The 20,314-nt window shown below is 46.2% G+C and overlaps 1 protein-coding gene across 6 annotated transcripts in view; it reads right to left on the bottom strand.

The window, feature by feature from the left end:
• GMEB1 (glucocorticoid modulatory element binding protein 1) overlaps positions 1 to 20,314 on the bottom strand; it is a 279,277-nt gene that overhangs the window by 121,356 nt on the left and 137,607 nt on the right. For all 6 annotated transcript variants that reach the window (XM_078682572.1, XM_078682575.1, XM_078682574.1 and 3 more), the window contains one exon: positions 1,692 to 1,849. In XM_078682572.1, the coding sequence (XP_078538698.1) occupies positions 1,692 to 1,849 (158 nt within the window). The remainder of the gene's footprint in view (positions 1 to 1,691; positions 1,850 to 20,314) is intronic.

The following is a 20,314-nucleotide window of genomic DNA, read 5'->3' as shown; positions in this document are numbered from 1 at the left end:
CAATATGTGACTTGTTGGACATAATTGAGCTTCCTGAGGTGGCATAAGAGACTCGCTTACTGGCGCTGGGTTGGGTGTGTGGACACTCGTGCTTTGCTCAGCTGTGAGATCCATTTACACACCCGAGTAAGAGGCCCAGTGAGCTCGTCGCCCTCCTGCAGAATGGGGACAAACATCTCATTAGGCACATGGGGCTGAGTGACTTCTGTTTACCATTAAGGAGTCTGCTGGTGCTTCACAAAAAGGGCACGAGTTAAGCTAGCCCAAACTTTGCCAACAATTGGCTAAGAGCACCGATTCCATTCAAAACAACAACATAGACACAAATCATAGTGGCGTTTAAATAAAACATTTGCAGAAAAAAGTGACATTTCCAAATTGGAACCTAATCGAAGGCACGAACCCCAGGCGCTTGACAGGCAAAGCCCCGAGCCTGCGCTTGGCGTGTTGGCAGTACAGAAATGAGAGCAGAGCAGAGAATCATGCGGATGTGGAGCTGGGTAAAGCTGAATGGTAAAAACACTACAGAGAGGTGGGGAAAGAACAAGAACAAAGGACGGGAGGAACACGGGGAAAAGGAAAACAAAACCACAGGGCAAAGGCAGGAGGAGGCAGTACCCGCTCAGAGCATGAGAGTCTGCAATAGGCCCCATCGCCGTGAGACGAGCACCCAGGGTACAATAATGAAAAACAGAGGTAGAAATGAGGGAGGAAGAAGGGGAGAAGTACACTATTAGGGGAAAAGAGTAGACAGGAGCTAAAGCTACATGAGGGGGAAGTGTGAGGGGTGAAGCATGCAAAAAGACGTGCAAAAATAGGGAATGAGAGAAGGAAAGGGTCCAGGGATACGGAGGCAAGATTTAGAAGTAACTGCAGAAAGGAAAATCAACAAGGAGTGGGGGAAAGGAGCGGTGGGAGCACATGAAGAGAGGAGACGAGATGCCAGCAGAGCCGAGGCTGGGAACCCAGAGGCGGCCCTAAGGCTGGCAGCAGAGAGGGGAAGTCGGAGAGGCTGTGTGCGGGGAGAGAGGAACAGATGGCTGTGAAGCAGGGGGCGGGGCAGCGGAACCCTTTGAAGTGGCCTGGTGGCCGTGAAAGGAGAAATGCTGCTGCCAGGGGGAAGGCTCGTGCATGAGAGCAGGTCACGTGATTGTGATTCACGGGAACTGTTGAAAATCCTCATCGTAAAAGTCAGCTTTGTGGATAGGCGACATTAGGTCTCTCTACGAGACCTAAACAGGGTTGTGCAGTTAGTGCTGACTTTTCAGCGTGGAACGTGCAACCTGAGCTAAAACTGAAGAGCAACCATGTGACATGCATATTCCGCCCATTGGTTGAACTCTGTGGAATCTCTCAGTTTTTATGTGCATCTGTGTGATTCTGCAGAGTTAAATTCCACAAGTTCTGCCCAGGCCTACTATTCATTTTTTGGGCTCTCAATGCTTCTAGGGAGAGATGTGAACCATCTGTACCGAATTAAAAGCACCTTGCAAGTGCAAGAACAAACGAAAGGGTTTGAATTGCTTGCTAATCATATCCTACCACCCCACATCGAAGGGAAGAAAAGGTATGTGTAAGTAACACTCTAGGTGAATGCAAAAAGGAACAAACAAACAAACAAAAAAAATCACAATTGAAGCCCTGAAGAGGGAGATGGCTGTAACTGATAACAGGCAGGTTCACCTCCTTACCATCAGACGAAGTTGGAGTCTGCAGAACGCTACTGGGTGCCCCTGGCACTGGTGCTCTAGCGCTGCTGATCAAGAGGTCAAACTTGGTGCTCCGGCAGGTGTTAGTGCAGACTTTATCATGCTGGTAAAAGTCAATCTGACCTGAATCCATCATCTTCCTGAGTAGAGGTATTCATTAGAAAGAAGAAAAAAAACGTTTTTGGGAGCAATTCTTTGAATGGCCTCCCTAAGTAAAACTGCATCTTTGCAACTGCTTCAGAATTCCGCTTTGCTGTTCCCAAAATACAAATTGTATTAACTTCAACAGGAATGAACAAGCATTAGAACAAAACGGAAGGGATAGCTAATCAGAAAAGCCTACAACAGAACAAAACCAAAAGAGCTATAACCTTGCAGATGTGTCCATATGCCCTCTGGATCCCAATACCATCTTCACCAATTAAAACCTTAATCACTATCATTGCAATCACTATGGAGATGGAGCAAACCAGAATGTGGCAGTTTGCCAGTGGAATTGTTTTTTTCTAGCTCATTGGTGTTCCCTCAACATTTTGACAACAAATGGTTCCTCCTTGTCCCACAACTACAGATCTGTGAACTCTAAATAGTCCACAATCCTACCAGGAAACAAAAGAAAGAAGATGTTTACAATGCAGTTTATGTATTTTAGTGGTATGTATCTAAATCTGCATTAACGTCAATGTAGTAATTATTTCTACTTTTGTACTTCACGATTCAGCCATATCTGAAGGCTCAATAGACAAATGCACCCACTGTAGGGAATCTATGTTAGACCCATGTTTGAATCCTACTGTGTCGATAAAATGAGTACAATTGAGTTGGATATCAGTTAACATCTGTCTTTTAGCGCCAACATATTTATGGGTGAAAGGGAGCGATACAAATCCAGGTTATTTGTTAACACTTTTAAAAATGTAATTTCATACCTCTTGACAGCCACTTGACTCATTAGAGCACTTACGAAAAGTATAGAAAGCACTTGTCTAGTAACTTGGTATACTATTCTACATGCAAAAAAGGCCACAATCCCCATGGTCCTTTAAGACAGACAAGTCATTCTCTCCATTCCCCCAATATATCAATACGCCATTAAGATTGTCCTAGACTGAGCTCTCGCTGCCCATTTCGATTGCTTCGCGTTAACTAATTTACATTTTCTACCACAACTCTCTGAAGTTCAACATGGTTTTGCTAAGAGGATGGCTCCACGCTTACCAAAAGCACTCTTTCAAATTGGAGGACAAGAAGGGGACCAGAGCCAATAGCAAGCACTGTAAAGTAACTTGTGCCAAGAGAGGTTATTTTTCACACACATTTCTTGGACACATTTTTAAGAATATTGTATTATATCTGCTGAGCAGGGAATGCAGAGATGGGCATCATATAAGGTGCAAGCTACAGTGCATGACTGGCTGAGGAAAGGCCAGTCCAACGACCAGTTCTGGCCAGATATTTATGTCGTTAATGTTGAGGAGAATGAGGAAGAGACATATAAATGTCTAGTTCTGGATGCTATGCATGCGTCTCTATTTTAAACCTCCCGTTTTTTATTTACTTTCATTTAATTTCTATTTTCCCTGTTTTTACTGCGTGCTCGTGCTCCCTCCCGCCCACTTACCTGCATTGTAATTTGGTGAATCACCGCTGCTCGAGCGGGTCCGGTTCCGGGGATCTGCATTTTTGCTCGCCATCTTGGGAGCGAAGGGGTCATTCTTGGGGGCCATTTTCGAGCGTTCTAGCGCTCTTGAGAAGCGTGTTACGCCTACTTAAGGCGCACTACTCAGCGCGCAGCGGTGACGCGCAGCGGGTGCGCCTTCCCTGTGCCAGAGTCCTGCCCGTCTGCGCCCGTCAGCGTTAAGCGTGGCAGTACTCTGGTTATTTCCAATCTTCCGATGGCTCTCTTATATTCTAGGGAGCAAATCCTTAGACTGCGAGATACGATCACTCCTTGCCATATTACTCCCGTTTTCCCGTTATGTGGCCCTTATGTGTGTCCCTGTGGTAAGCTGTGCCTTCCTATTTCCTCTCCTATATCTGCTTTTATGACATCCCACCGTGTAGTGGACTTTCTATCAGCCATTCCTGCTCCCCACACTCCGTCGTCTCCACACTTAAAAATCTGGCACCTTAATGTTAGGTCCCTGTCTAAACATCATCAGGACATCAATGACCTGGTATCTCAGGAATCCCCTGATATATTTTGCATGACCGAAACTTGGCTACAGGACGATGCCTTGGCTATAATTAATCTTGCTCTTCCTTCGAATTACGTTATTTTTAGGCTTAATCGTCATTCCAGAGGAGGAGGTATTGCCATGGCCATAAAATCCTGTTACCCTTGTATTTGGAAACCGATAGATATAGCTGGTTGTGAATGTGCTTCCTTTGCTATTTCTATAAACCATCATTTTACTCTGTCTGGTTTGGTGATTTATCGACCACCAGGTAGCGATACAGCATTTAGGAAAGCACTTCCTGAGCTTGTTAGCTCTTTGGCGTCTGTCCCAGCTAACTTTACCATCATTGGGGATCTTAATCTTCATTTTGATGCTTTTAATACTCCAGTGATAAGTGGTATTCTTGCTGACCTGGAGGCTCTTCAACTATTACAGTTGATCTCCCACCCCACACATAACTGTGGTCATATTCTGGACCCATTGTTCACTAATTTGAGTGTGGTGAAGGTTAGTACGCCTAGACCTATAGCCTGGAGTGATCACTATCTGATCGAGTTTCAGGTCACCACTCAGGACCCTCTGTATAAAACATCTGACAGAGCTATTTTTAGACGTCCTTGGAAAAAATTCAAACTTGCAGAGTTCCACCACTTCCTGGAGTCCTCTCCTTTGGCTTCTTTTGACGATGTTGAGTCTGGTTATACCCTTTTTTGTGACTGGATCACCAAAGCTCTTGACGCTCTAATTCCTGCGGCATGGAGTAAGAGCCGCCGGTCTGTATCCAGTCCATGGTATAATGACTCCTTACGTCTTTTGAAAGCCACTTGCAGACAAGCAGAGAGAGCTTGGCGTAGGACCTACGAAGCAGGACTGAAAACCGTTTATCTTGCTAAAGTCAAATTCTATCACCGAGCTGTCTGCAGGGATCGTGCAGCTTATTATTCTCTTGAATTCAACACTAGCCTCAATCCCACTAAATTGATTTTTAAAGTTTTAAAAGACCTTACTGCTAACAGAGCCTCAGTGCCTGAGGTCTGTTCATCATCTCACTGTGAGGCTCTCGCAGCTTTCTTTGTGGAAAAAGTGTCTAACATCTATCGCTCCTTCCCTAGTACTACGCTTATAAGGGAGGAGTCGTTATCCACTTTTAATACCAACTTGATTCTTTCAACTCTTCCTGCTCTTTCGGTGGAGGAGTTTGAGAAATTGGCAGTTAAAAGTGAAATCTGGTTCCCCTGTGCATCCACTTAGACCTGGCCAATTCAAAGACTCAGCTGCCCTCTGCCTACCCCCCATTCGTCATCTTATAAATCTATCCCTCTCCTCGGGTAAAGTTCCCTTGAGATGGAAACAAGCTCACGTCACTCCCATCCTGAAAAAATCGTCGCTGGACCCCTTAAAGCTTGAGAACTATCGTCCTATCTCCCTCCTCCCGTGGACTGCGAAGGTGACAGAAGCCCATGTTAACAGCATTCTGTCCAGTCATTTACTATCTGCTAACATCCTAGACCTGTGGTTCCCAAACTGTGCGCCGCGGCGCCCCGGTGCGCCGTAATGAGGTGACAGGGGCGCCGCGCACACGATGTGGGAAATTGCAGCCACAGTGTGGGGGAGTTAGTAATGCCACCATCATCCTGCAGCATGTTTGGCCCAAGAGCTACGTGCGTATGTACGCACTTATGTGCTTTCAGAGGCTTAGTTAGTCTCTGCCATTGTTGCTTGAGCGGCTGGGGCCAGTGTGTGTATGTGTGCGAGTCATCTGGGGAGGGTAGTGACATGCCTGTGTAAAGGGAGGGGATGTGTGTGTGACTGGAGCTACAGGCTGATGGACCTAAGTGTGTATGCGAGTGTGAGGCGGGAGGTCTTGCTCTTGTGTGTTCGTGTGCATGGCAGCATGAGTGTTAGAAGGGAAAAGGTGGTGACAGGGCCGGCTCTAGGGCGGTGCGATCCGTGCCATCGCACCAGGCGTTGACTTGGGGTCTGGGCATCATTTTTACACGTATCTTATCATTTTGGCAGCACCTGCTTCAGCCTTCTTGGCCTCGAGCAATTTGTCAGGCATCAATTAAAATGTTAAAGCTGGTGATTAATGCCTTCCTGGAAAAAGACCGGAGGTTTGTCTAATGGAAGTTTTAACTCATCCTAAGGAAGCGCAGAGGGTTAAAATGCCTGCTGCTAGGAACGTGTACTATGCAGATAAAAAACTGCAAATAATGTAAATAATGTAAATAGGTCAGTGGGTAACTGCTTATGTTAAAGAGCTCCTTTTATTACTTGTCATTTATATGTCAAATCCTAGTATAGATCATGGAGTTATTAACTGTGCTCAAAGAGCTGCACGCAAACTGCAAGGTATATGTTAGGGCAATATGTTTTTTTTCCCAGTCTTTCATCATCCTTGTAAAAAGGGTTTATTTGGGTAGAAAACAATTCTTAATATTAAAGAGAACCCTTAACAATGATGTTATGTTTTAAATTCTGAATTTGTGCTTTTCCAGAATAAGTACTCCTAAACTATATTGCCTACCAGTTTCGATGACATGTCGCTCCTACACTACACCTTGTAGTCCTGTCTGATGTAACATGTCATATACACTGATTTACACACATATGATTGTCTCTGTGCAGTGTGTGTGTGTGTGTGTGTGTGAGATGTAAAGTGCTCTGACACCTCACACTGGTATGAGTGATGCTTTAAAATTAAATAAATCTGAGAGACAGTGGTTATGGAGACTTGAGGGGCACTGTTAAAGGGTGCTAGTGAGGGAATCCGTGGCAGAGGGGGGACACCAACAGACACCATTGCACAGGGCGCCATCAGTGCTAAAGCCGGCCCTGGGTGGTGATGGGCCAGTCTGAGGATGCCCGGCTTCTGCTGCAAATCCGCTGGAACGCCTAGGGGTAGGAAGCTGAGATAATCACGTTTGTGGCATGAAAATTGACCCAGTGAGAGGAGCGCCGCCGCCTCCTGCAGCACATCTGCCTGCCCTGGGGGTCAGTGTCCGCCCGGCGCCCCTATGGTCCTCCCGGGCGGGGAGCAGAGGGCAGCAGCACAGGGAGAGGCAGCACTCACTTTCTAAAGCAGAAACTGAGGCTCCTGCGCTCTGGCACAAGTCAACCAGCATCCAGGTGAGGCATGCACACACGATCAAAGAGCGTGCGTACACACTTAAGCGCTGAATGGCTGTGCGTGCACACAGAAAAGTGCACACACTTCAGAGAGAGAATCTGAAAGTGTGCACAAAGGCAGGCACTTCAGAGCAGAGAAGCATCCACCCGCGAGCAAAGAGCATGCAAACATATGTAACGTGCAAACCCTTGAGATTGCTAACGCACACAGGATACACACCTTCCAAAGTGAGAGCATGTGAAGTGTGCACATACCGCTGTTAGCATGCCTAGACAGGCGAGGCGAATGCATACACGTTATCCGTGACCGTGCCTGCACCTAGGTGAGGGCACACCTTCAAAAGAGATGACTTCGAGTGTGCGCATAACAAAGTTAGATTTCATGCACTGACAATCTGAGTGCGTGCACACAACATCAGTGAGTCTGTGCACTAATTTCAGTAGTACACAGCTTACAATAAGACGATATCAAGCATTTGCACATATCTAACTACAAGACCATGCATACAGGGACAGAGAGCTACCCATAAGCTAGCATTGAATGTGTATATTCTCACACACGTACTCCAAGAAGATCTCAAGAGTGCACTGTGAACAATACGAATAGAACGTACACATGCACAGGAGCAGCGAATGGGCACACACAGCAGAGTACATACTGTGGTTTGTTCTAAGTCACAATAGCAATCACTCACTCCTGTCTCTCACTCACTTTCACACACATTCAAGCATTCCAACTATTATAATACCTTCATTGCGTCCCAATTACTTTAAGGAAGACAACAGGAAGTACTCCTGAGGTCGGGCTTACGTCCTCCCCACCGGTAAAAAATGGTGGGGAGCCACGGCCAACTGCCGATTAGGTCAAGGGAGCCACAGGTCAAAAAAGTTTGGGAACCACTGTCCTAGACCGTTCGCAGAATGGCTTCCGTGCTGGGCACAGCACTGAGACAGCTCTCCTTTCCATGGTAGAACATCTGCGCGCTGTGTTGGATGCGGGTCAAACGGCGGCCCTGGTACTTTTAGATCTCAGTGCTGCCTTTGACACTGTTTCCCATGCAATACTTCTGCAGCGGCTGGATGAGGCGGGTGTCAAGGGTCTAGCTCAGGAATGGTTTAGATCATTTCTTTCTGATCGTACCTTTCGGGCTTTTACACCTCCCTTTGAATCTAAATCCCACCTCATCGAACAGGGAGTTCCGCAGGGTTCAGCACTGAGCCCCACGCTTTTCAATCTTTATGTGCAGCTGCTGGCTGCTATCGCCAAGCGCCTGGACCTTACTATGGTGTCCTACGCTGACGACACGCAGCTTGCGGTGGCTCTTAGTGGCAACTCTGACCGTGAGGCCTCTAACTTTCGTGAGGGTCTCCGTGCGGTGGCTGGATGGATGACGGCGAATTGCCTGCAGCTCAATGCGAATAAAACCGAGGTATTGATCGTGGGTAAACAGAGCAACCTTTGGGGTGACAGGTGGTGGCCAGCTGACCTCGGCCCTACCCAGAGTCCGGCCGTTGAGGTGAAAATTTTGGGTGTGTGGCTAGACCCGACGCTCAGTTTCTCCTGCCACACAAAAAAAGTTGCTGCAACTTGTTTTGGCACTTTACGTGGGCTTAGGCCGGTGTTGAAATTATTTGATGCTCCGACTCGTCAACTGATCATTCAGGCAGTTATATTGTCCAGGCTCAATTATGCGAGCTCTTTGCTGCTTGGGGCCAATCAGGCCGAAATTCTGAGATTGCAGCGTGTTCAGAACGCTGCAGCCAGGGCCTTAGTTGGCCTTCCCAGATTTTGTTCTGCTAGAAGCACTATTGCCAAGCTCCACTGGCTGCCTGTGCCTCAGAGGATAGAATTTAAGACTTCATGTCTGTCTTTTAAGATTTTAAAACTTGCTTCTCCTCCGATTTTGGAGCATCTTATTCTCCCTTACACTCCTTCCCGTCAGCTGAGATCCTGTGGACAAAACTTAGCTATAGTCCCTCGTTTTCTGAGAAGTAGGTCTGGCGGCCGCTCTTTCAGAGTACTTGCCCCTAAATTGTGGAACTCCCTTCCTGCTCATATTCGTTCCATGGATGACCTCTTGTCATTTAGGAAGGCTGTAAAAACTTTTATCTTCCCAAATAGCTGTTAATGTTATCCATTCTGTCATCTCTTCTTTTTCTGTTTGTGTTGTGTTCCTTTCCAGGCGCAGCGCCGGGACGCCCCTTAGCTGGGGCAGCTGTGCGCTTAAAAATGGAGTTAACATAACATAACATATTAGGGTCTCTGTGCCAGGGGTTGCGCCAGTCCAATGACCAGCTCCTGTCCAGTGTTGATGCCATGAAAGGATATATTACATATACATATTTCCAAAGCACAAACCTAGCTAGAGATCAACTGGGCACTACGGGTGCTAGTGGGATGAAACAGTCCAGTGATGAGCACAGTTCATACATTAATGACTAGCTTTAAATGCACCTGGGTTACAGAAGTTGATTCCCAGAATGAAACCGAGCAAGTCTCACCTATGAATATGGAACAAGGGACTTACTTATGGGTTTCCTTCTTCACATTCTTCGCTCAAAGAAAGAAAGAAAAAAACGGACACAAAGAAATATGTAAATGGCCCTCAAATCCGCCCTCTAGCCAGGACACCAAACATACATATGGCTGGAAGCTAATCTGCAGAAAGGAGAAACAATAATAACGTTGCTTGGAAAAGGGATACTAGACCACATTACCTTTTGCAAATAGATCAATCTAATTTTCCTTTAATTTTTTCCAGTTTTCAGGGTGCCGCTGAGTTCTGCCTCGGCTAATGGGCCTTTTAAAATGGCAGACCACTTGTTCCCAAGTAGGTTGGCAAAGGAAAATGCATTAGCAGCCGTTTGCTATTCCAGAGAAGTTACAGAATTATGAACAAAGGAAACCAAAGGGTCCTAGTATTTTGTTGGCTGAATTATGACCAAACAATTTTATAGTGCTTAGTCAGGCACGCGCTAAAATCCATTTATTACTTATAAGGGCAAGGTCATTCTACAGAAAGGCAATTCAAAGACTTTACCAATATCCAGATTCTTTCAGATCTCATTAGGCTCGCTATAAGTTACACCTTCCAGTATGCGCTTGTTGGTCCTTTGCTGTAGCTCTCTATAGCCGGCCCCTTAACGAAGATAAATATGGCACGTGCACCAAACCAAAAATCCTGCCACCCTAAAGAATAATAGGAACTGAGAACCAGTCAAAGGTGAAATTACTTAAAGTCTAAAGTTACAAGATGTAGAGATAACGAGGGTCTCTTGAACCAGAGTAACTTTCAAGCTTTTCTACTGACTACAACAACAGGTTTCCCCCCTCACCATGGCAATACTTCCGGGCCCACAACATGCACTCCGGTCTCGTCCACCGGCTGGCTTACATTCCGATGCATCGGAGACCTTGTGAATGAACTATGCCTTCTCTACCCGTCCACCCCCCACTTATGCCTCCTTCACATCATTCGTCCCTCACCCACACATAACCCAGTTGGGGACAGGGCGTGAGGGACGCTGCACCACGTGAAAACCTCTCTCGAACATCAAACCTAGACACAAAAGCACAATGTGTGGATGGATGCCTATATCGCCAGATGCTGTCAATAGCAACAAAGTTTAAATGTTTTGTTTGTTAAAAAAAGAAGCAAAATAAAAAAGAAGTAATATGACAGGAGGATAGCAATTACAGATAGATTAACCCTGGGGTAGCACAGAAGTGGCTATGGGCTGGGCAATACGAGGCAAAACCTTCCCCGCTGGGTATGTCTGAAATGTTGCACCTGAAATGAGGCCTGGGTTTAATACGGGAGATCAGCTCCTGTAAGAGGCCTACAATATTCCACTCTATGTTATCAGAATTGTACCAAGGCGTCCCTTGGCAGGTGACAGCTTATTATCGATGTTTCTGAAATAATGTCTATACGTTGATCCAGATTTGCTTACTACCAATAAAAAGAATTTTAAAAAAACAAAACGTTCAAGCCTTTCAAAAACTGCGCTACTTGTGGAATATCATTGAGAACAGCCTTGAATAGTTACACCCAGAGGTTTATCTTGTTATCTAATGCTGGCTAACTGCAAAGTCAACTATTGTCGACTAATTGAACTGCATTTGTTGCTAAGATCCTATTAAACGGTGTAGCTTAACAAATTCATTAAAGAAAACAATCTCTAAAACAGTTACCAACTATGTTTTCGGTCCAGGGACAGCACTGAAAGTGATATCTGAGGTCTACCAAATGTTTGAAAAGAAAAAATATATGTCTGCTAATCCTGCTGGACGGGTCAGTCTCATTCAAAAACACAAGCATTTGCAATGCAATAGGATTTGCATTTACGATTTTGTGTTTTTAAAACAGATAAATAAAAGGCATTGTCATTTACAATGCCAATAGCTTAAACTCTCGCAAATCCGAGACATATTGCATTGCAAATGCGCTTGGCACCAGTGCTATAAATATTAAAAATAAAGCGTTAGTTGAAAACGGGTCCTGCCTGCAATAGCCGCAGGAGAAAGCTATTTGAGAAAATAGTGCCCGGAGGCTGTAATGAAAGCTTACCGAGTAACAACACACGTAACTGGGAAGTGTCCTCATGGGAGGTTACAAAATGAGACAGGGCGGTACTAAGGAGGGACTACGCTAAGAACAGATTTTTAGCGTATGTGTTTTTAGGGCCACGCCGTGAATTACATTGGCCATGCCCCTTTGAGAGAACCCCCCTACCGAGTTTTATATCCCACTTAAAGAAATGCTGGTATTGGAAATTTAAAGGCATGTGCTGCTTTTGGATGGACATGTAGCACTGAAGACAAAGAGTAAACAATAGAAAATACCAAAATAGCATACACATGCAACATCACACACTAAACATAGCTCGGCACAACAGTCCAAACACAACCCAACACTTTACAAGCCAGCATCGCTTTGTAATATTGCAGCACAAAAAGCCAGAAGCACACATCACAACCACAACAAAGTAACACGCATCAAAAATGTTCCAGCGTTCTTGTTGCACCTTAGAACCTCCAGAAACCTGCCTTCATAGTAGGTGGTAAAAGGTGTTTGCTCCAAGTGCTTCCTAAGTTTACCAAACAGGACATGAAACGCCACCAAAGATGGTTTGTGGCCCTGCCCTAGTCTTTTTCAAAACCCAGCACTGGTTTGTGCCGCTGGCCCCCCCCCCCACCATTGAACAGCATCTAGGTTATGCAAACTTGAAGGATTTCTTTGCTGATTCGTGCAAGCTGCGCCTCCCTTCCAGAGGTGGTGCGTTAAAAAGGTCACGCAGCGCCCAGGGAGCGGGGAGGCTCGGCAAGCGGGGGAGAAGGTGTGCACCTTGGGTGTGCGCCTCTGTGCTTGGCACTGTGGGAACCGCAGCCGGCTGCCGTTCGGAGGATGGAAAGCCGTTTTATTGCCCGCTTCCCTCGATTCTTCGGTGTGCAAGCACTTGAGTGAGATTCTCTGGAGCCTGAAGTACTTTTAGGAAGAACATTAATTGGTTTTGACAAACCACATCAGTCCCTTGGGTGCAAGCAAGCCTAGCTTTTACTGAAACCAGGCACAAAATCAAACGACTAGTGTTCATGCCGCCTGCAGTATGGATGGGAAAACACAGTTACATGCAAAGGCAGGCAGGTAGCCCGGCACACACCCCGAAGACGGATGCACAGCCACGCATGAGACAACAGTCACACATTGAGACATGAGCACTCTGAATCCGACAAAGTCGACAAGCGCCTGGATATATAGCTCAATGCGTTCTTAAGATGAGAAATACACTCGGAGCCTGTCCATACGTGCATCGAGAAAAGGCACAAATATCGCTTTGATTGTCAAGAATTCTGTATAGCACTTGAAACACCATTGCGAGGCACCGAAGTGCATTATCAAATGGGCAGCATATGACAACTTCGTGATTGATGTGCATGCTTGAAATAGTGTTTAACTTGCAATGGGGCCAATGTGGGAAGTGTTCCTGAAATGGGACAGACCCATCCGAAGACATGCTGCTTAGTACAGAACTTCACGAAAATGTTTTAACCTGGTGGTGCCACAGCAACACCGCGAGCAAAAGAGACGCTGTGCGCGTGCACATCTTCTGTCCGGGCAGGCACGGTAAACAGGAGACAGGGGGGGTACAAACATGCCTCCGGTCCAATCAAAAGTGCGCAATTTGACGCGCACCAATGAGAAGCATGGGTGGAGCTTCCACAGCAAAACCAACTACAATAGTCTTGCAAGCGAGCAGCACATGCGCTGGTTTGCTAGGCGCGACCGAATTAATTAATAAACACAAACATCCCACGTTGTGATGGGGCAATTCTTCGCTGGTTCATATCATATATACAGGGTTGATGTAAAATGGTGAAAATAAATGACTCGTACATGCCCTGTGAAAAGGCCATTTGAATTTCTTCAAGCACCCTAATACTAGCCCCCAATCTATTTTACTTCTATCTTGAAACTCCTGGCAATTTTAGACTGATTTGGTCTCTCCTACCACCAATATGCAGAGTCACATAATACTGAAAAGTAACACTAGCTGACCAAATTAAAGGCTGTCTCTCAAACAAAAAGCTGGATGTCCCAATGTTTTTTGAAACTGAATCAAATTAAAACTGAATTTCTGGTTAGTTCTGGTTAGTTTAAAGAAGTGAAAAACTGGCATGCAGACATCAAAGACCGAGACCTTTCCTCAGGGTGCATGCAAAATGCCAAATGTGTATAAAATCAAATGGTGAAAGGAACTAAACATCAGCTAAGACATATCAAATCAATTCACAGTTATTACCCAAGAAGACCTCAAACTTACTAAATAAGCATTGATGTTCTCAAGACTAGAAAGTATAATCTCAATCATCACTGGCCTGCCTGACATCGGGACAGACTCTCTGAAAGACGTCCTTCATGATGCTGCAAGACTAGTCACTGACACAAGGAGTTATTTATTAAACGTCAATGGCTTCCATTTCGGGTGCGCTGCTCCTTCGCATCTGCCAGCAGCATTACCTTCAAAGACTAACATGAAAATCTCTTACTACCTGAAAAACAAACTAATACTATTAGGCAGATAAGGCTACATATGCAGCTGAAACAACGCTGATCTGTTGCTACATTAAAACCTTCATGTTAATACAATCATCTCAGCTTTTGTCCCTCAGGTTTGGAATAGCATTCCATTAGGTAAAACACTGAAAAAACACTGCAAAAATTACACAAATGAACTCCTGTCTCTTCAATGCACAAAACCCACTACTTCCTGGTGCAATTGAAACACCATAAAAATCACAGCTGAACAGAATTTTTGTTATGCATACGCCCTTTCAAAATTTCTCATACACTCTGACTTTCTCTTTTTGTAGAATCATTGTATTATTTCTAAAGTCATCAACCAGAGGACACAACATACTTCTAACTTTGATGTGGAGTGTAGCTTACATTGTATCAAAATATTCTCCACCTGTAGTTCACATGCTTGTGTGATTTCTTCTATCTAGATCCTTTAGCCACTATACTATCACTGCATTTTGTGTACTCAATTTCATGCTCTTTATGCACTCTTTATAACGTGCCCCAGCTCCCTTTGTAGATTTTTTCTGGACTATAAAAAATGCATTAAAAAAATGTAAATTCCATCAATGGTACACTGGACCTGGAACTCTGACTCACCTGAGTTGTCAACTGGAGAGATTAGCGAGTCAGTACCCTAATGTGGAGGCTTAAGCTGTTAATGCTTTTTGTCAGACTGGTCTTTCTTCAAAGAGTACACCTTTTTGCCCCATCTCCATGATCCAGGAGTGAATGATGTGGGTTCATAATTTTTAGTGCATCCTGATGCTAATAGCTCCATTCTGGCTATCACAAGGCTAGTTGTCTTCTCACATGGAGTATATGATGCCTTCAGCTTGTCTTTCCAAAAATGCAGCAGGATATCGAAGGGAACTTCTAAAAACTGATTCCCACAAGAATCAGCTATCACTTCTGACTAGAATATTATCCAAAGAATACGAGGGCTGTTGTTTTGAACCTCAGAATAGTTGCTGTTCCCTGGAAGAGACATTGTTTCTCTTGGTAAATCTCCTTCATAGCTCATTAATTCTGTTAGAGATTTACGGTGGTGCTTTTGCCGTGGTTCTAGTAATGTTTACAAGTCAACAATAGCCTTCAAATACCCAAAGGCTAACTCCCTTCACAGGTAAGAATACCGTCGTCCACACACTCAAAAACTATTGTATTCAATCAGAACATCAATTTCCCCTCCCCAAGTCCACCTAGCCCTCCTCCCTCCACAGGCCATCTCAGCACTTTGACTCCAGTCTCTATAGTCTGGCTCAAAGGTGGGAGGAGAAAGATCTTGCACTAACGTAAATGTAACTATGGCACTAGCCTGCTCAATTTTTTTTATACATTATTTTTATTAAACATAGAACATATGCTTCGGACATAAAACAATATCGTGAATACGCTGGATGCCTTGACATATACATCAGTTCGCAGGGTCCCACATTTCCAAACCCCATGCAGCCCACCTTTACAATCATTAGAGTCTGGAGTACTGCCTTCATCTGTTCCCTTTTTAGGTCTCGCCTGAGCCAATGCGCTTGCGCATTGCTCCGGCAAGACTTATGTAGGGGCTACAGGAAAGGCTGCCAGAGGGCTTTGGAATGCGGATTATGGCCAGTGCATGTGCGCCGGGCGCGCGCTCACCATTTGCTCTCCCGCCTCCCCATCAGACTTGAAAGGAAGCCGCTCGCACACCACCATTTGTCTGAGCCTCGGCATCAGACTTCAAAGGAAGCCGTTCCCCGCTCCCCCTCCCCCATCAGACTTCAAAGGAATGCGCCCCCAAACTTGCTGGCCTCGCTCGTGAGCCTTTATTTACTTGTTTTCATGGTCTGTTCTTCATCCAGCTCTGTCTCTCTCTCCTTACCTCTGTTTCTTCCCCTCTCTCTTGCTTTCAACCTTGTTGTTGTTACATATTGTTTGCCCTGGCTCTTCTTTCATACAGGCTCACTTCTGTTGGTCGCTGCTTTTGCTCCTATGAATTTTGGCCTATATCCAACCTCCTTCCTCGCTGATCTTGGATCTTGGCCCCCTCCTCCTCTTTACTCTCCCCCTCGCCTCTCCCGCGCTTACTGTTCCTGTCTCCTATTCATTCATCTTCCTCATCCAATTTACCACCCTCTCTTCATCTCGCAGACCTACTTCCATTCTTGGCTAAGAAAATCATTGCAGTATTGATCTGTGCCTACTCGTCTCTCTTCATAACACATCCCATGCTTTGTTAATCAATGTTATATACATAACGAGGGTTTTGTTTACAGGTCTATTAAGAGGATACTTCACTCGGGGACACCGCCACATCACTCGGTGGCACCGCCACATCACTCGGTGGCTCCGCCACATCACTCGGGGGCTCCGCCACATCACTCGGGGGCTCCGCCACATCACTCGGGGGCTGCGCCACATCACTCGGGGGCTGCGCCACATCACTCGGGGGCACCGCCACATCACTCGGGGGCACCGCCACATCACTCGGGGGCACCACCACATCACTCGGGGGCACCACCACATCACTCGGGGACACCACCACATCACTCGGGGACACCACCACATCACTCGGGGACACCACCACATCACTCGGGGACATCACCACATCACTCAGCCCAACCACATCATCACTCAGCACCACAACAGCACTGTCCTTGCTTGCTACCAACAAGCATTGCCATAGCCATTAGGACTCGCATTAGAAAAGTGTAAGCTATTGGCTTTGTGAATAACAATGCTATTAATTTAGATATTTTCAAAGCCAACAAATATTTAAAAAAAATTGTCATTTACAATACCAATAGCTCACACTTTCCTAATGCGAGACCTATTGCATTGCAAATACTGGTTTACCTGGGCTATGCATTGTGCCTCCTCACTGTAACTCCTGTATATTATCCAAGTCCCCCCCCATATCTTTTCCCATTTGGATGAGCAGCCTCTGCTCTGGTATATTGTCTGTTACGCTCTTCGACATCGATCAAGGTCCTTTTTCCAGGCCTCTAGGTTCCCCCGCACCCCATGCTCGGGCAATATTCCTTTTGGCCACTCCTCCTGCCAAGGCAAGCTACATTTTGGCCCATTTCGGTCAGACTGCCTCTCCTGTCCCTCCCAGGATATGCCATCTTGCCTCCACCGTGACCTGTGTTCCCATCACTGTCGCCATCACCTGGGCCAAAGCACTCCAGTATCGTTGAAATCTTGGGGCAGCACCACACACTCCTCTGAACCACAGAGACCTGTGCAATACTGTAAAGTCCTTGGGGTATATGACATATGCAGAATCCTAAGCTGAATCAACCTGAACCGTGCCCTTATGGCTATTTCTCTGGGGTTTTGCAAGGCTTCAGCTCAGTCATCGTACTCCAAAAGACCCATATCCAATTCCCATGCCGCCCTCAAGGAACCCATGCAGTCTGGGAGTTGTTTACTAGTTTCCTATATGTGAGGGATATAGATCTATCAATCATTGGGTCGAGTTAAAGTCTGTCTTCCAGTGGAGTGTAATCCGGTAGCGATTCCCCTTCCGCTATATGACATTTGAGTGCATGTCACAACTGTAGGTATCTGAGGTATTCCCCTGCCCCCATCTGGAATTCCAAACAGACAACTAAAATCAATAATTTTCCCTCCTCTCCAGACGTCTTTCAAGAGGTCTATACCTATGAGTCCCCATTTGTTAAAGCCTCTTAAGCATCTCACCTCACCTAGGGAATCTCCCTTTCACAATTGGGTTTGCTCCGTAACCTTGGCCTCCCAGCCCACCAATTTTGTTGCTTTCCTCAACGCACTAACTACTGTCTGTGTGTGTGTCGGGAGTGTTGTGTTGCTTTTCTTCCTGTAGAACTCAACCAGATAGCTACCCTTTCCCATTGTTGGCCTATCGAACCCAGTATGCCGGCTCCTCGTTCGGAGAAAAGGCTAAACCCGTTGATATTAATAAGTTGTGCTGCCCAATAAAATTTCCTAGTGTCTGGGACGGCCAGCCCCGCTTCATACACCATTGCAGTAGCTTCCTCAATGCAATCCTAGGGCTGCCACCCACCCACAACAACGTGCACTGCTCTGAATCAACCGCTCTGAAGAAAGCTTCTGAAATCTGATTTGGTGTGTTCTTTAGTGCATACAATATGCGAGGGAGGGCAATCATTTTAAACAAAACAGCTCTACCGATAACGGAGACTGTTAAACGCCGCCAGTGGGCCACATCCTCCCGTAGCCTGTCCAACTGTGCATATACATTTCGCTGCATGAACTCCTCCTCCGACTTAGTGATCCAAGTGCCCAAGTATTTAAATGTCTCTTTATGGACTAGCTCCTTACATGCGGACGACCGGGCTGGGCCGACATGGGTAATAAACTGACGGAATTTCAAGAGGAGGCGGAGCACGAGACTAACTTTTTACATAAATATGCAATGACGTGCCGTTACGGGGAGGGAGATAGGAAAGGCAGGACGCTTGCAAACCTTCTGCGGGCACCTCAAGGGTCCACATTTGTCACTGAGCTTGCCACCACTAATGGCGCCATGGCGCGCTCCCCACCCACCATTCTTTTTTTTTTTAAACTGTTTTTATTGATAACAGAAAAAAGGCATTGGTGTAAGACATAATACAGTCATCTTAGGCATGGCAATACAAGACATTACATCGGTACCCCACATTCACTGTCTCAGAAGTGTTTACACCTGCAGCCATCAAAGGGTACCCTTACATCTATAGTTGCTACTAGTCCAAAGAATCCCAAAAATTATCAGGCAGACCATTGGTCCACTAGGAATACCCTCCTATTATAAGCTATCCAGTGGGGAGGTTCCCAGGGTCTCTCACAATCTGGCCATCAAGGTTTGTCTGTCCCTTTACAATTCCACCGTAGGGGAGATGCAAAGTCCCCCTATATTTGTTCCACTTACCCCATTTATGATCCCATTTTTTGGGGCATCCCCTTCCCTTGAACACTGTTTTTTCAGCAATCATGGCATAGTCCATGTCCTTCGCCTATTCTCTGAGTCGTCGGGACATGTCCGTCCCCCATTTTTGGGCAATATTACGCTTGGCGATAGACCACTCCATCGAGGCCCATGACTGCTCCGCCTGTGAGAGATCCGTGGCCTCCCATATATTAAGGAGGCAGGGTTTGGGGGAGGGTTGAATGGGTTTGTCGCATGCCCTAGCGAGTTGGCGGGTGACTTCTTCCCAAAACTGTTGTATGTGAGAGCAGTCCCAGAGGATATGTGTAAATGTGCCAGCCTGGTTGTACCGTCTGAGGCAGAGCGGATCAGGTCGCCTACCCAACTTAAATAGTAGCTTGGCATCGAAATAGACCAGGTGAAGGACTTTGAGTTGGACAAGCCGAAGTCGCATAGGGATCGTCACCTCTCGGGGAGACGCGAGTGCCTCTCTCCAGTCTTCATCGTCTATATCCCCTAGATCAGCCTCCCAGAGCAACGGTAGTTTCAGCATTGGGCCTGTGCAATTATTAACAAAACTTTTATATGTGAGGGAAATGGCTTTGCTATCCATTGGATCTAGTAATAGTCGGTCCTCCAACGGGGAGGAATCTGGAAGGGCCGAATCAATAGCGTGACTAATTTGGAGGTAGCAGAAAGTCTCAGAGGATGCGAGGTGATACTTAGCTTGAAGCTCCAGAAATGTGGCCTTCTTCCCCTTCACCCAAATGTCACCCACCGTGGAGATCCCAATTATGTCCCATTTGTCAAATACCGGACTGGTGCTGAGGCGACCCAATAGATCAGGTTCCCAGAGAGGTGTTGCCTTTGTCAAGCGGTTATGCCACCCCAGCTTCCGTTGAAGTCCATGCCATACTTCTACCGGACGAGCCGTGGAGCCAGTTAGTTGCAGCCTCCGATGGTTAGAATATAGTGCCCTGTTATAGCCCCCTTTCCCCATGAGCCAATGGTCCGTGCGGAAACTAGAATCATCATGTGGGCCAAACACCCATCTATTAATGGCTGCTAACTGTGATGTCTGAATAAAGCAGCATGTCTGGTAGCCCTATACCCCCGTCATACCAACCCATGGTAAGTTTATTGATGGGAATCTGTGGAGGTCGGTCCTCCCACAACAACCCCCGCACTACCTCTTCAATTTACAAGAAGTATGAATCAGGGATAGGGTTGGGAGCGTTTTACAGGGCGTATAAAAAGTGCAGGAGGGCGAACATTTTAAACAGGGATGCACGTCCCAGGAGAGTAAGGGGCAGCGCTCTCCAA

Source organism: Lissotriton helveticus, chromosome 3_1 (assembly GCF_964261635.1).
Source record: "Lissotriton helveticus chromosome 3_1, aLisHel1.1, whole genome shotgun sequence".
NCBI lineage: Eukaryota > Metazoa > Chordata > Amphibia > Caudata > Salamandridae > Lissotriton > Lissotriton helveticus.
The sequence above is the reverse complement of the archived record's forward strand: the minus strand, read 5'-3'. Positions and strand labels throughout refer to the sequence as shown.